This window comes from Heteronotia binoei, chromosome 11 (assembly GCF_032191835.1).
Source record: "Heteronotia binoei isolate CCM8104 ecotype False Entrance Well chromosome 11, APGP_CSIRO_Hbin_v1, whole genome shotgun sequence".
Lineage (NCBI taxonomy): Eukaryota > Metazoa > Chordata > Lepidosauria > Squamata > Gekkonidae > Heteronotia > Heteronotia binoei.
In genome coordinates, this window is record NC_083233.1 from 84,167,788 (window position 1) to 84,180,185 (window position 12,398).

Consider the following 12,398-nt stretch of genomic DNA (forward strand, 5'->3'; position numbering starts at 1 on the left):
CTTCTGTGCTCCCTCCCCACCCCCCAAATCCAACTATAAGATGCACCTGGGAAACAGAATTATATTTAAAACCCTTAAAACATATCCCTCTGTCTCAAGTTCAAGAAAACATTAAACATCCACTTGCCAAATTCAATAGCCTGTTCGCAGGGAGGGCGGGATACAAATAGAAATAAATAAATAAATACTGTTACACTTAAAAAGCACCACCTAAAGCCCAACAGCATCCTCTCTTGGAATGAAAGCAAACAATGAAAAGGGGGGGGGGAAACTGCAGAGTACTGATTGTAAACTACAGAAACTGAAATGGGTTTTGGCAAAGCACAGGTTAGGGAGAATTTGTTTCAGAGCTTCCACACAGACCCTATTAGTGGCAGACAAGAACTACAATCTGTTAACGTGAGATGGTGGAGCTTCCATGCTCAGAGGCAGTCTATCTCTGAGTGCCACTTCTGGGCAAAGGCAGGCTACCTTCTTTCACGCCATGCTTGAAACTTCCAGCAGCATCAGCCACTACTGGAAACACAGCATGGGCTAATGTGTGACAGCCCATGGATGCCTCTCTCGCACTCACTGCTGACCCAGAAACTTGCCCTTTTCCAGCTCAGTGGGGCCCAGAAAGCCTATGAGGGGGCCAAGCGGGGGGTGCTGCAGCTGAAGAGGAAGTGCAAGCAGCTGACCTGTGACCTGGAAGACACCCGAGTCCTGATGGAGAGCCAGCAGAGCCGCAGCCACGAGCTGGAGAAGAAGCAGAAAAAGTAAGGCTTGGCGAGGGGGGGAGGGGAGGAGAGGAGCCTTCTCCAGGCCCTGGTGGAGAGGGCTCACACTCGGCCAGGCTCTGGTCCAGGAGGAGGGATTTCCCTGGCATCTCTCTTTCCTTTTTGGCCTCTCACTCTCCCTCCCTCATGTCTTGCATGAGGGGACCGGACTTCTGCAGCTGTACATCCGTGGGGAAGAATTCAATCCACTGTCCACCTGAGTTTGGGGTGATGAAAACAGGGTTACTTAAGAACATAAGAGAAGCCATGTTGATCAGACCAATGGTCCATCCATTCCAACACACTGTGTCACACAGGGGCTAAAAAACCAGGAGGTCCACCAGTGGGGCCAAGACACTAGAAGCCCTCACACTGTTGCCCCCCAAGCACCAAGAATACAGAGCATCACTGTCTCAAACATAAGAGAAGCCATGTGGATCAGGCCAGTGGCCCCTTCAGTCCAACACTCTGTGTCACACAGTGGCCAACAAAAAACAGGTGCCATCAGGAGGTCCACCAGTAGGGCGAGGACACTAGAAGCCCTCACACTGTTGCCTCCCCAAGCACCAAGAATACAAAGCATTACCTTCCCAGACATAAGAGAAGCCCTGTTGGATCAGGCCAATGGCCATCCAGTCCAACACTCTGTGTCACAGAAGAACATAAGAGAAGCCATGTTGGATCAGGCCAATGGCCCATCCAGTCCAACACTCTGTGTCACATAAGAACAGAAGAGAAGCTCTGTAGGATTAGGCCAGTGGCCCCTCCAGTCCAACACTCTGTGTCACATAAGAGAAGCCATGTTGGATCAGGCCAATGGCCCCTGCAGTCCAACACTCTGTGTCACACAAGAACATAAGAGAAGCCATGTTGGATCAGGCCAATGGCCCCTGCAGTCCAACACTCTGTGTCACATAAGAACATAAGAGAAGCCATGTTGGATCAGGCCAACGGCCCCTGCAGTCCAACTCTCTGTGTCACATAAGAACATAAGAGAAGCCATGTTGGATCAGGCCAATGGCCCCTGCAGTCCAACACTCTGTGTCACATAAGTACATAAGAGAAGCCCTGTTGGATCAGGCCAGTGGCCCATCCAGTCCAACACTCTGTGTCACATAAGAACATAAGAGAAGCCCTGTTGGATCAGGCCAGTGGCCCATCCAGTCCAACACTCTGTGTCACATAAGAACATAAGAGAAGCCATGTTGGATCAGGCCAATGGCCCCTGCAGTCCAACACTCTGTGTCACATAAGAACATAAGAGAAGCCCTGTTGGATCAGGCCAATGGCCCATCCAGTCCAACACTCTGTGTCACATAAGAACATAAGAGAAGCCAGGTTGGATCAGGCCAACGGCCCCTGCAGTCCAACTCTCTGTGTCACATAAGAACATAAGAGAAGCCATGTTGGATCAGGCCAATGGCCCATCCAGTCCAACACTCTGTGTCACATAAGAACATAAGAGAAGCCAGGTTGGATCAGGCCAATGGCCCCTGCAGTCCAACACTCTGTGGCATACAGTGGCAAAAAAAAACCAGGTGCCATCAGGAGGTCCACCAGTAGGGCCAGGACACTGGAAGCCCTCCCACTGTTGCCTCCCAAGCATCAAGAATACAGAGCATCACTTCCTTGATAATACTTCCTTGATAATTCCACTAAGTGGGCAGACTTCTGAACCAGATTGAAACTGGTAAGTGCTAACCTCCCCTGACCTGGATGGTCCAGGCCAGCCCACTCTCACCAGAACTCAGAAGCTAAGCCGAGTCAGCCCTGGTTGGTCCTTGAATGTGAGACCTCTGAGGAATACCAAGGTCAGGATGCAGAGGCAGGCAACAGCTAGCCACCTCTGAAAACTCTTGCCTGGAAAGCCCCACAGGGTCACCAAAGGTCAACAGTGATTTGAGGCACTTCCCATCCCCAGTGCATTGGGAAATGTGCAAAAAAAGGACAACCAAAATGGATAAGGGGTCAGGACACTTGCCCTGAGCTCTTTAGCTTGGAGAGACATCGACTGAGGGGTGACATGATAGAGGTCTGCAAGATTATGCATGGGATGGAGAAGGTAGAGAAAGAAGTACTTTTCTCCCTTTCTCACAATACAAGAACTCGTGGGCATTCGATGAAATTGCTGAGCAGTCAGGTTAGAATGGATAAAAGGAAGTTCTTCACATAAAGAGTAATTAAAGCGTAACTGCCACAGGAAGTTGTGGTGGCTACAAGCATAGACAGCTTCAAGAGGGGACTGGATAAACATAGGGAGCAGAGGTCCATCGGTGCTACTGGCCACAAGGTAGAGATAGAACACTGCCTGGGCAGTGATGCTGTATATTCTTGGTGCTGGGGGGAGGGGATACCAGTGGGAGGGCTTCTGGACTTCTGGCCTGGCTGGTGGACCTCCTGATGGCACCTGGGTTTTTTGGCCACTGTGTGACACAGAGTATTGGACTAGATGGGCCATTGGCCTGATCCAACATGGCTTCTCTTATCTTTTTATGTCTGGGGCAGGGATGCTCTGTATTCTTGGTGCTTGGGGGGCAACAGGGGGAGGGCTTCTAGTGTCCTGGTCCCACTGATGGACCTCCTGATGAAACCTGGGTTTGGCCACTGGGTGACACAGAGTGTTGGACTGGATGGTCATTAACCTGATCCAGCGCAGCTTCTCTTATGTTTAACCGGACTGCCTTCTGGTTATTTTCTGGGGTTGCTGGTGGTTCCCTCAAGTGTTTCCCTGCACTCCCCCTGTCCATTGCAGCTCTAGACCAGCAACAACAACAACAACAAAAATTATTTGTATCCCGCCCTCCCCGCCGGAGCAGGCTCAGGGCGGCTAACAGCATTATTTCATACATTAGTCATACAATCAATAAAACTACATTGACAGTTCAATAAAACTACAATAGGAAGGCCTGACATAGACCAGGGCTTCCTATTGCCCTGCTGCCCCCTCTGCTAGTTTTGCCAGGAGTGCCTCTGACTTGTGCCAATGCGGACTGCCCGGGGGCTTGTGTTGGCAGCCCCTCTGCCTGCCTTGTCTCCTGACTTTCCCTCTTGCCTGGTCCTGCTTTGCCTGTTCCTTCTGCAGCCTCCCACCTGCTGCCGTCTTCCTGCTCTGAGCCCTTCTGCTCCCAATTCAAGTCCCCCCCCCCCAACTCCGCACTTTGCTGCTGGCTGGCACTGCCCGCCCGTCCTGTCAACATGGGTTTTGTTAAAGATGCCGAAGCTCCAAGTCCGCTCATCAGAGGCGCAGAGTTTTACGCTGAATTTTAGATCACAACATCATGAATTATGAATGGCAAGGTCATGAATTGCTAATCTAATCAAATCATTCAGATTTCCTCCCATTATTGGAAAGCGTTCAACTTTGGCAGAAGTTCTTGGAGGCTGCGTGTTTGAAGATCGATATTTATCACAGCATTTTGAGCAAATTGCCCCACTCTCTTCGAGGCGCCTCGCGAAACCTTTCTTTTTACCCAGGCTATTAATTAAAAGTGAGCTTTTATAGTGGTTTTTGCAGTCTGCTTCTAGCCAGTTTTATGAGAACTGTAAGCTGCAGCTTCTCTGGGGATATTTTCTAAGTAAATCAAGACAGGTCCCTCTGGGACGGCAGTCTCACTGCTCCCCCCCTCCGCTGGGCAAGGGAGCTCTCCCCCAGCTTTCTAATTCTTTGAACTGGAGGCTGTCTATGATTATACAGCAACACTCAGAACAGATAAAAATGCATAATTAACAACAGCAATAAAATATCTGAAAGTGGCTAGAAGCTGTCCCAATTGTTGGAAGTTGGAAGCTGACTTTTGAAAAGAGAAGAAGTTCAGGAATTAACAAGTACAGATGGTTTTTTTCAGATTAAATATAATCACAGAAGTAACTTGGCCAGTGAAACAAGACATATTCAAAGCCTATCAAAGGTACATTTAGAAGAAAAGCTGCAGATTTAAACAGGAAATGGAATGGTGGCAGATATGAGAAAGAAAATCAATATTTGGAAACTTTTCTTAAAGATGGTTTTAAATGGAAAGATCTGATCTGGTATGAGAAGGCAACTTGGGCTAATCCTATTATATATTCAGTAATGGCAGTTTGGTGTAAGTTAAAGGGTAGTTTTAGTCCGGAATTGTCACCAATGACATCAGTATTCTTTAATGAACAGATATAAGATCTGTCTAATTTAGGTAATCTCCAAACCAGGAGAAAAAATAATTTTGATACTTTAGAGGCATTAACTATAGGTCAATATATATTATCATATGAAGAGGTGATGATAAATATGGGTGGAGATAAAACCCCCATTATTTCAGCCCCCCCCCCCCAAAATCAGACATTCAAATGCATTAACTTTTAAAGATATACGCAAGTTTACGATCTAAAAGTTTTTTTGAGTTATTGTTTTCCAGTAATGTCAAAGATGCTATTGCACTATTGCTTTTTTGGATAGTTAATAGGAACAGTAGTTCATTGAGCTATACTAGAAAATGGGAAAAAGATTTGCAGATGATGATCGCAGAAGAGGAAAGGGGTTGGCTTTGGGAAAGAACTGTTCCTAGTCTACTGTCAACTAGTAGGCTGTGAGGTCTTTGGACCCTATGGCAGGCCCGTAGCGAGAAAATTTGGGGTGGAGGGGCCCCTGAGGTAAGAATTCGGGGGGGGGGGAGCAGATGGCCCTGTTTGCACGGAGGGCTTCTCTTGAGGAGCCCTTTGTGCAAACTCCACTAGTTTGCCCCCTGTGCCTCCTCCTACCTCTGTTCCCCACCCCGTGTGGATTTCCAAGCCGGAATCGGCTCTAGCGCCATGTTCTGGCTATCTAAAGCACCCCCCGCTGTGAATGGCAGGTAAAACCATGCCGTGGGGCCGCTCTCACAGTCTGTCAGGACCGGAGTCCTGAAAGCGCAGCCTCACTGTCGCTGACTCCTCTCCCATCCAGGAAGTGGGGAGAGGGGAGGAGTCAGCAACAGCAAGGCTGCGCTGTCAGGACTCCGGTCCTGAAAGACTGTGAGAACGCCCTGCGGAGCGGTTTTACCCGCCGTTCCAGCCATCCACGTGGGGGTGCTTTAGATAGTCGGAACGCGGCACTAGAGCCGGTTCCAGCTTGAAAATCCACACGGGGTGGGGAACGGAGGGAGGAGGAGGCGTGGCAGGGAGGTGCAGGGGTGAGACGACGGGAAGGGATGGGGAAGGAGGGGTGGGCAGCAGTAGCCTTTCTGGGCAAGCATTCGGCCGGTGCTGCGCCAATTGCACTGGCTACCTGTTGTGTACTGGATCCACTTTGAGGTTTCAGTACTGACGTTCAAAGCCTTACACAGCCTGGGACCGACATACTTGAGGGACCGCCTTTCCCCATATACACCCTGGAGGGTGTTGCGGTCTGCTGCACAGCACCTCCTGACCCCCCCCCCTGGCCCGAAGGACGTCCGTCTCACCTCAACCAGGTCCAGGGCTTTTTCGGCTCTGGCCCCTGCCTGGGGGAATCAGCTCCCTATGGAGATCCAGGCCCTACCTGAGCTGCTGCCATTTTGCAAGCAGTAAGACGGAACTGTTCCACAGGCTTTTGGATGAGGCAGCGGGTGCCCTGTTCCACCCACCAGTTGGCCTCCCTGGTTGTGGCGTCAGGCTCCACAGCCTTGTTGAGGGGCTGAATCTGACTATTAACATCGTCACTTCTTCTTGGACCAAAAGCTATTGTACTTTGTGAAATGTGCCCTTTCCGCCGGTGATGCACCTTACTTCGTTTTATCGTCCTTCTGTTTGGTTTTATTATATTGCTTTAAATTTGACTTGTAGGTTTTTATTGTCTAATTTATACTGTGATTCGCCCTGAGCCCGTTATGGGAAAGGGTGGAATATAAGTTCACTAAATAAAATAAAATAAATAGTAACCAAGCAATAAGTGCAATACAGAGGAAGTTCAAACCCCACCCCCCGCAGCAAAGCCAGCAAACTTGTGTCTTAATGTGGTGCCAGGTGAGGAGGCTGTGCTGCATCATAGAGGTGTCACCCTGAAAGAGGCCCTGCTCCAGCCCTGACCCTGGAAGCTGGGCTTCGTAGAGCCAAGCAGGACCTCCAAAGGAACAGGCAGGCTGCAGGGGTCTGATTGGAGGCATCTGGCTTTGTCTGGCTGGCCCAGCGGGGCCTTCTGTCAGCCGCAGATCCGGTTCTGGTTTTTCTGGCTCCAGCAGTGAATCCCCTGATCTCTCCGGGGGAGGTGCTGGGGGTGGCCATCTCCTGGGGCTCTGGAGGTGGGTGCTGGAGGACCCACGGAATGCTTCTGCTCTGGCAGGTTTGACTTGCAGCTGGCCCAGGCCCTGGGGGAGTCTGCTTTTGAGAAGAGCCTGCGTGAGAAAGTGGTGCTGGAGAACACGGGCCTGCAGTACGAGCTGGCCAAGCTGCGGCAGCACTTGGAGGTAAGGGGGGAGGGGCACATCTGGAATTCTGCAAGGGGGGGCACAGTTGTGCCGTGGGGTCACTGCAGGGCTGAAGCACCAGGCCACCCGCCGGCTCCTTGGGTGGAGCGCATCAAGATATTGGCGTGGGTGATGCCCAGTGTTCCTCTGAGCTGAGTCGGCGCAAGCCAGCTCACAGATTTTTAGCCTCCAGCGCACAGATTTTTGTCTCAGCTCAGGAAGGAGGACCCCAGAGCACAGTCATTGATGCAGGGGCTTCCCACTTCAATGCCAGGAGCTCACAAAGTAGAACTTTTGCTCACAAGATTCTGCAGGTTAGAGGGAACGTTGTGCTTTGAAGGGAGTCGGGCTGAAAACCCGTCTGATGGAACTTGGCAAGGTGTCTTCCAGCTTTAGAACTTCAACATTTAAAACAAACAAACAAAAATCTTCCTCCTGACGTGGTCCGCTGGCCAAACCCTTCCCTGCCTGCCACCTTTTCCATGCCCCCAGGAAAGAGAATCTGAAAAGGCCAGCCTCAGCCAGCGGGTCACAGTCCTGGGCGCCCGTGTGCAGGAGCTCAGCGCCTCCAGCGGCCTGGACCCTGGTGCCGTGGGGGCTCTCCGGAAGAAGCTCTGGGACCTGGAGTCCAGTGCCGCCGAGCAGCAGCAGGAGCTGAGCAGCCAACTGCGCACCATTGAGCAGCTGGAACAGGTAAGGGGAGCTGCAGGGCTAGGAAGGGGGCACCCCCGGCCAGGTCTCTGGCTCCGCGTGAAGCAGCAGCACAGCCCATTGCGCCAGAGGCCCAACGGAGCAGCTGCAGGGGGACGCCCTGTCCGGACCTCTTCTCCGTCATGTGCTCAGGGGGAGGCCTCGGCAAGTCTCTATCTCTGCCCCACCCCCCCGTCCTGCCAAGATCACAGCCCACCAACGTCTGCAAAGCTGCCCGTCCCTTTGGCAGCAGCCCCTGCCCAGTGCTCAGCCCACTTGTCTTCCTGGCTCCCCTCCAGCTGCACCTGAGACTGGAACTGGAAATTGAGCGGATGAAGCAGCTTCACCAGAAGGAGCTGGAGGACAAAGAGGAAGAGCTGGAGGACGTCCGGCAGTCCTGCCAGAAACGGGTACACTGGGGAGAGGGAGGGGAGCTGCGGCTCAGGGGCAGAGCATCTGCTTGGCCTCCAGAAGGTCACAGGTTCAATTGGAGAGCCAGTTTGGGGTAGTGGTGAAGTGTGTGGACTCTTACCTGGGAGAACCAGGCTTGATTCCCCACTCCTCCACTTGCAGCTGCTGGAATGGCCTTGGGTCAGCCAGAGCTCTAATAGAGAGCCAGTTTGGTGTAGTGGTTAAGTGTGCGGATTCTTAACTGGGAGAAAAGGGTTTGATTCCCCACTCCTCCACTTGCAGCTGCTGGAATGGCCTTGCGTCAGCCAGAGCTCTGGCAGAGGTTGTCCTTGAAAGGGCAGCTGCTGTGAGAGCCCTCTCAGCCCCACCCACCTCACAGGATGCCTGTTGTGGGGGAGGAAGGGAAAGGAGATTGTGAGCTGCTCTGAGACTCTTCGGAGTGGAGGGCGGGATATAAATCCAATATCATCTTCTTCTTCTTCCCGGGAGCCTCCCTAGTTGAAACTAGGATTGGGTCAGAGGGGATGGGAAAGACCTTTCTCTGCCTGAGGCAAGAGAGACCCGGGGGTGGTTTCCTGCACCTATGCCGGATGGCTGCCCTTTGAGCTGGTATGGAGCTCACTTGCCAAGACCTTGTTGCTACCACTCGCTTAGGGTCACTTGAAAGAATTCACGCTATATAGACCTTATCAGTGACTAGAAGCTGCATCTCAATGTAGCCTCCGTGCACAGAGACAGTCTCCCTCGGCATGCCAGGGCTGGGCTGGGTGTGAGCGAGATGGGAGGGCTCGTGCCTTTGGCCCTGCTTGCCTCCAGCTGGCCTCTCTTGGCCCTGGAGCGCCATCCTGAGTGGGCGGTTGCTGGAGCCAGGACTCCCCCACGGAAGCAAATGGGGAAAGCTCAGAGCACGTGTGGGGCCTGGCCCTGCGGGTGCCTGCTGAGAGGTGCTGGGGCCTGGCCCTGCTTCCAGAGGGGTGGGTTTTGAGACCCTCTCTGGCTTACGAGGCGGGAGAGCAGCAGACAGGGGGCCGGGTGTTGTCTGGCCTGGCTGCCCTCTATTGGTGCCCCACTTCCCAGCGTTGGCCTCAGAGCAGCTTCCAGAGGCCCTTTCCGGCCTGGGTGTTGCCCGGCAAGCCCAGTGGGGTCCACTAAGGCTGCCTCCCCTCTGGGCCTGGCCTCTTTGCAGCTCCGCCAGCTGGAGATGCAGTGCGAGCAGGAGGGCGACGAGAAGCAGACGATCCTCCGCGAGAAGCAGGACCTGGAAGGCCTCATTGCCACCCTGTGTGACCAGGTAGGACACGGCTGGCAACCAGCAGCCCCTGGGCAAGGAGGAGGCACCTGCTGGCCGGTCTGGGCCACCTCTCAAGCCAGCAGAAGCCTGCCACGGCTCCCCTCTCCTTGCAAGGCTGAGAGCCCACCGGGCATGAGAGGGAATGAGGGCAGCAGTGCCACAGCAGCTCTGTGTATGGAAGGATCCAATTCCGCCCCTGGCATCTCAGATCTCACCTGCTGAGAAAGGCCTCTGGATGGATGAAGAGCCTGACTCTGGAGCAGGCAGCCTCAACACTGACAGACAGATCAGGCTGTCCTTGTGGCCCCCAGACTAGCCTCAGCCAGACGTCTTCTGGGAGTTTGGAACTCAGCTTTCAGGCATGTGCAGGTCCTTTTGGATCAGGGCCACGGCACACAGGAACAGGGGGCCTTAAGTCTTCCCCACCACACCATTTTCTCCATCTGAAACAGCCCTGTGGAGAAACTTGCATGTGCTGAGGAGTTACACGTACGTTACCCCAGCGAGGCAAATGGTGGCTTCTCCATTTGCCTTTGGGAGAAGGGTGTGTGGGTGGGTGTGGATTTAAGCCCCCTCTCTCCATGGTCCACAGTCCCGATCCTCCTTGGGGCTGCACATTCCAGGGATCTGAGTTTTGAGCATGGGGCCCCAGAGACACATCTGGTGGGAAGTCCCTGTGGGTTTTGTAATGTGTGAATTGTGCCATCTGTGCAAAGCCTTGCTGGGTCCCCAGATCCAGAGGTTGACTGCAGGACCCTTGGTGGGGGGCAGGGTGGAGAGCTCAGTCCGCTCCCCCAGGGAGGAGGGCAGTGAAAAGCAGCCTGACTCTTGTTCCTTGACCCTGCAGGGAGCAGCGGCATGAAGCCCCTGCAAGGCCCCCTCCTGCCGGGGGAGGGCTGTCTCTCCAGGGAGCAGAAATGTGACTTGTCTCATTGCCCCCCCTCCCAGATCGGTCACCGGGACTTTGATGTGGAGAAGAGGCTCCGGCGCGACCTGAAGAGGACCCACGCTCTGCTGGCTGACGTGCAGCTTCTCTTGTCCACTGCCGGGGGAGATGCCGGTCCGCTGGGGAGCAAAGAGGAGCTGGAGAAGCTTCGTGGCCAGGTGGGAGGAGAGTTGGTTCAGGGACCTCCCTAACTCCACCCCCCCCCCCCACCGCAGCAAGGACTTCTTCACCCAGCAGCACAGCCAGCTGCCTTGCTTGCCAGAGGCAGACCTGCCTGCCAGTTGCCCTTTGCCCCATCTTCGGCCTGCATTTCTCACGGTTAACCTCAAATGAGTTGCAAGCTCCGGGAAGCCAGATGGTTTTGCCCGCTTGCTCGTGCAGGTTTCTTCATGAATCCTTTGCTCCCCCCTGCCCGGCCGAAGGCCCCCAGGAGCCCTGGTCTTCCCTGGCACTTTTGCAGCCCCCCTTTCCCCACCTGTCTCACTTTTCCTCCAGTGAAAAGTAGCAGGTGGAGAAACGAGGTTGAAAACCTGCTGTCACAACCAGGGAGGTGGCCAGGGGGGTAACCTTGCAGGAGAAGACTGGAAAGCAAAAGCAGGCGGACCCAAAGCTGTGGCTCTTGCCCAGGGCCATGGGGGCTGCGGGGGAGAGTTTCCTCTGCATCTCCTTGGGAACCTTTGGGCAGAGAGGCATTTTCCTGCCCGGGCCTAGTTCATGGGTTGCTGCTTGCAGGGGAGGCTGTGGGCAGGCCACACTTTCTGTTGCTTGGTTACAGCCTTCAAGGGGCCTGGGTGGCTGAACGCCCACAGAAGGGCCGAGGCTTCACCTTTTGAGGAAGGCTTGGAGGTCAAAGGTTCTCCACTGCCTGAGATCTGGAGACCCACCGGCAGCCAGAGCAGGACATTCCAGCTAGAGACCCCCCCCCCCCTCCCGAGCTTCAACTTGGTTTGGCCACCTTGCATGATCAGGTGGGCCAGGAGTCCAAGCTGGTCTTCCGCACCATCTCCAGATTGACAGTGTTTGTGTGTGCCAGAGATCAGGAGGGGATTTGTAGAGTTTTGTTCTCTGGGAATCCACGTGAGAGAGCAAAGTCATGTCATTAACAATATTTATAGGTTTCTTTTTCTGCTCATTCCAAAGAGCAGCAGTTTGCTCTCCTGTGAACTTGCAGTCATAAAATTGCTTGGTTTCTGTAGCCAGTTCAGAAGGAAAGGCTGTCTGTTCTCCTGCCGAAGGCGGCTTCCTTCTTGCAAAGGAGAGAAGGAAAGGGTCAGAGGTGTGGACTGGTCTCTTCCCTGCTTCTGGGGAAAGGGTGGCAGGATAACAGCACTGCAATTCAAGCCCAGCTAGTCTGCCTTGGAGCAGTTGGAAAATAGACGTTTCCAACTCCCTATTTGTGATGCAAGAGGCTGGCCCCGGGTGGGTGGGTGGGGGGTGCTCCTCCACCAGCTAGGAAGCCATCTTTCCTTAGCAATAAGACATCCATTCTGCATCTCTTCCCCCCCCCCCAAACACACACATTGTTTCACTGAGCTGGTGAAGTGGCAGGAATGGATCTCAGTTTTGCTTGGTACCAACCCCTGGTTCTTCCTTGTGTTACAGGGCAGTGCGCACAGACAGACAGACAGGCAACTGGGGTGGGGGGGTGGGGGGGGGAGCTCGCTGCTAAGAATTAAGATTTAAACCCATCAACCTGTTCTTTTAAAAAAGAGCCTTCAGTGCTGACAGGAATCCTTCTCAGGAAGCATTTAGATTTTAATTAAGGCAATTAGTTAAATAGATTGTTTTCTGTCTTTATTTCCATGGCCTGTGCTAATTGCTCCTTTCCCAGTGTGTTTTCTGCCTTTCTACCCAGTTGGAATCGCTGGGCTTTGCTGTCAACATCTGCTGTCAGAGAACAAGGA

The 12,398-nt window shown here is 53.4% G+C and overlaps 1 protein-coding gene across 1 annotated transcript in view; it reads left to right on the plus strand.

Annotated features, from left to right (window-relative positions):
• MYO18B (myosin XVIIIB) overlaps window positions 1-12,398 on the plus strand; it is a 156,822-nt gene that overhangs the window by 85,900 nt on the left and 58,524 nt on the right. Inside the window, 6 exon segments of the mRNA XM_060249021.1 lie at window positions 604-758; window positions 7,033-7,156; window positions 7,649-7,849; window positions 8,146-8,256; window positions 9,444-9,548; window positions 10,497-10,652. Of these exon segments, the coding sequence (XP_060105004.1) occupies window positions 604-758; window positions 7,033-7,156; window positions 7,649-7,849; window positions 8,146-8,256; window positions 9,444-9,548; window positions 10,497-10,652 (852 nt within the window).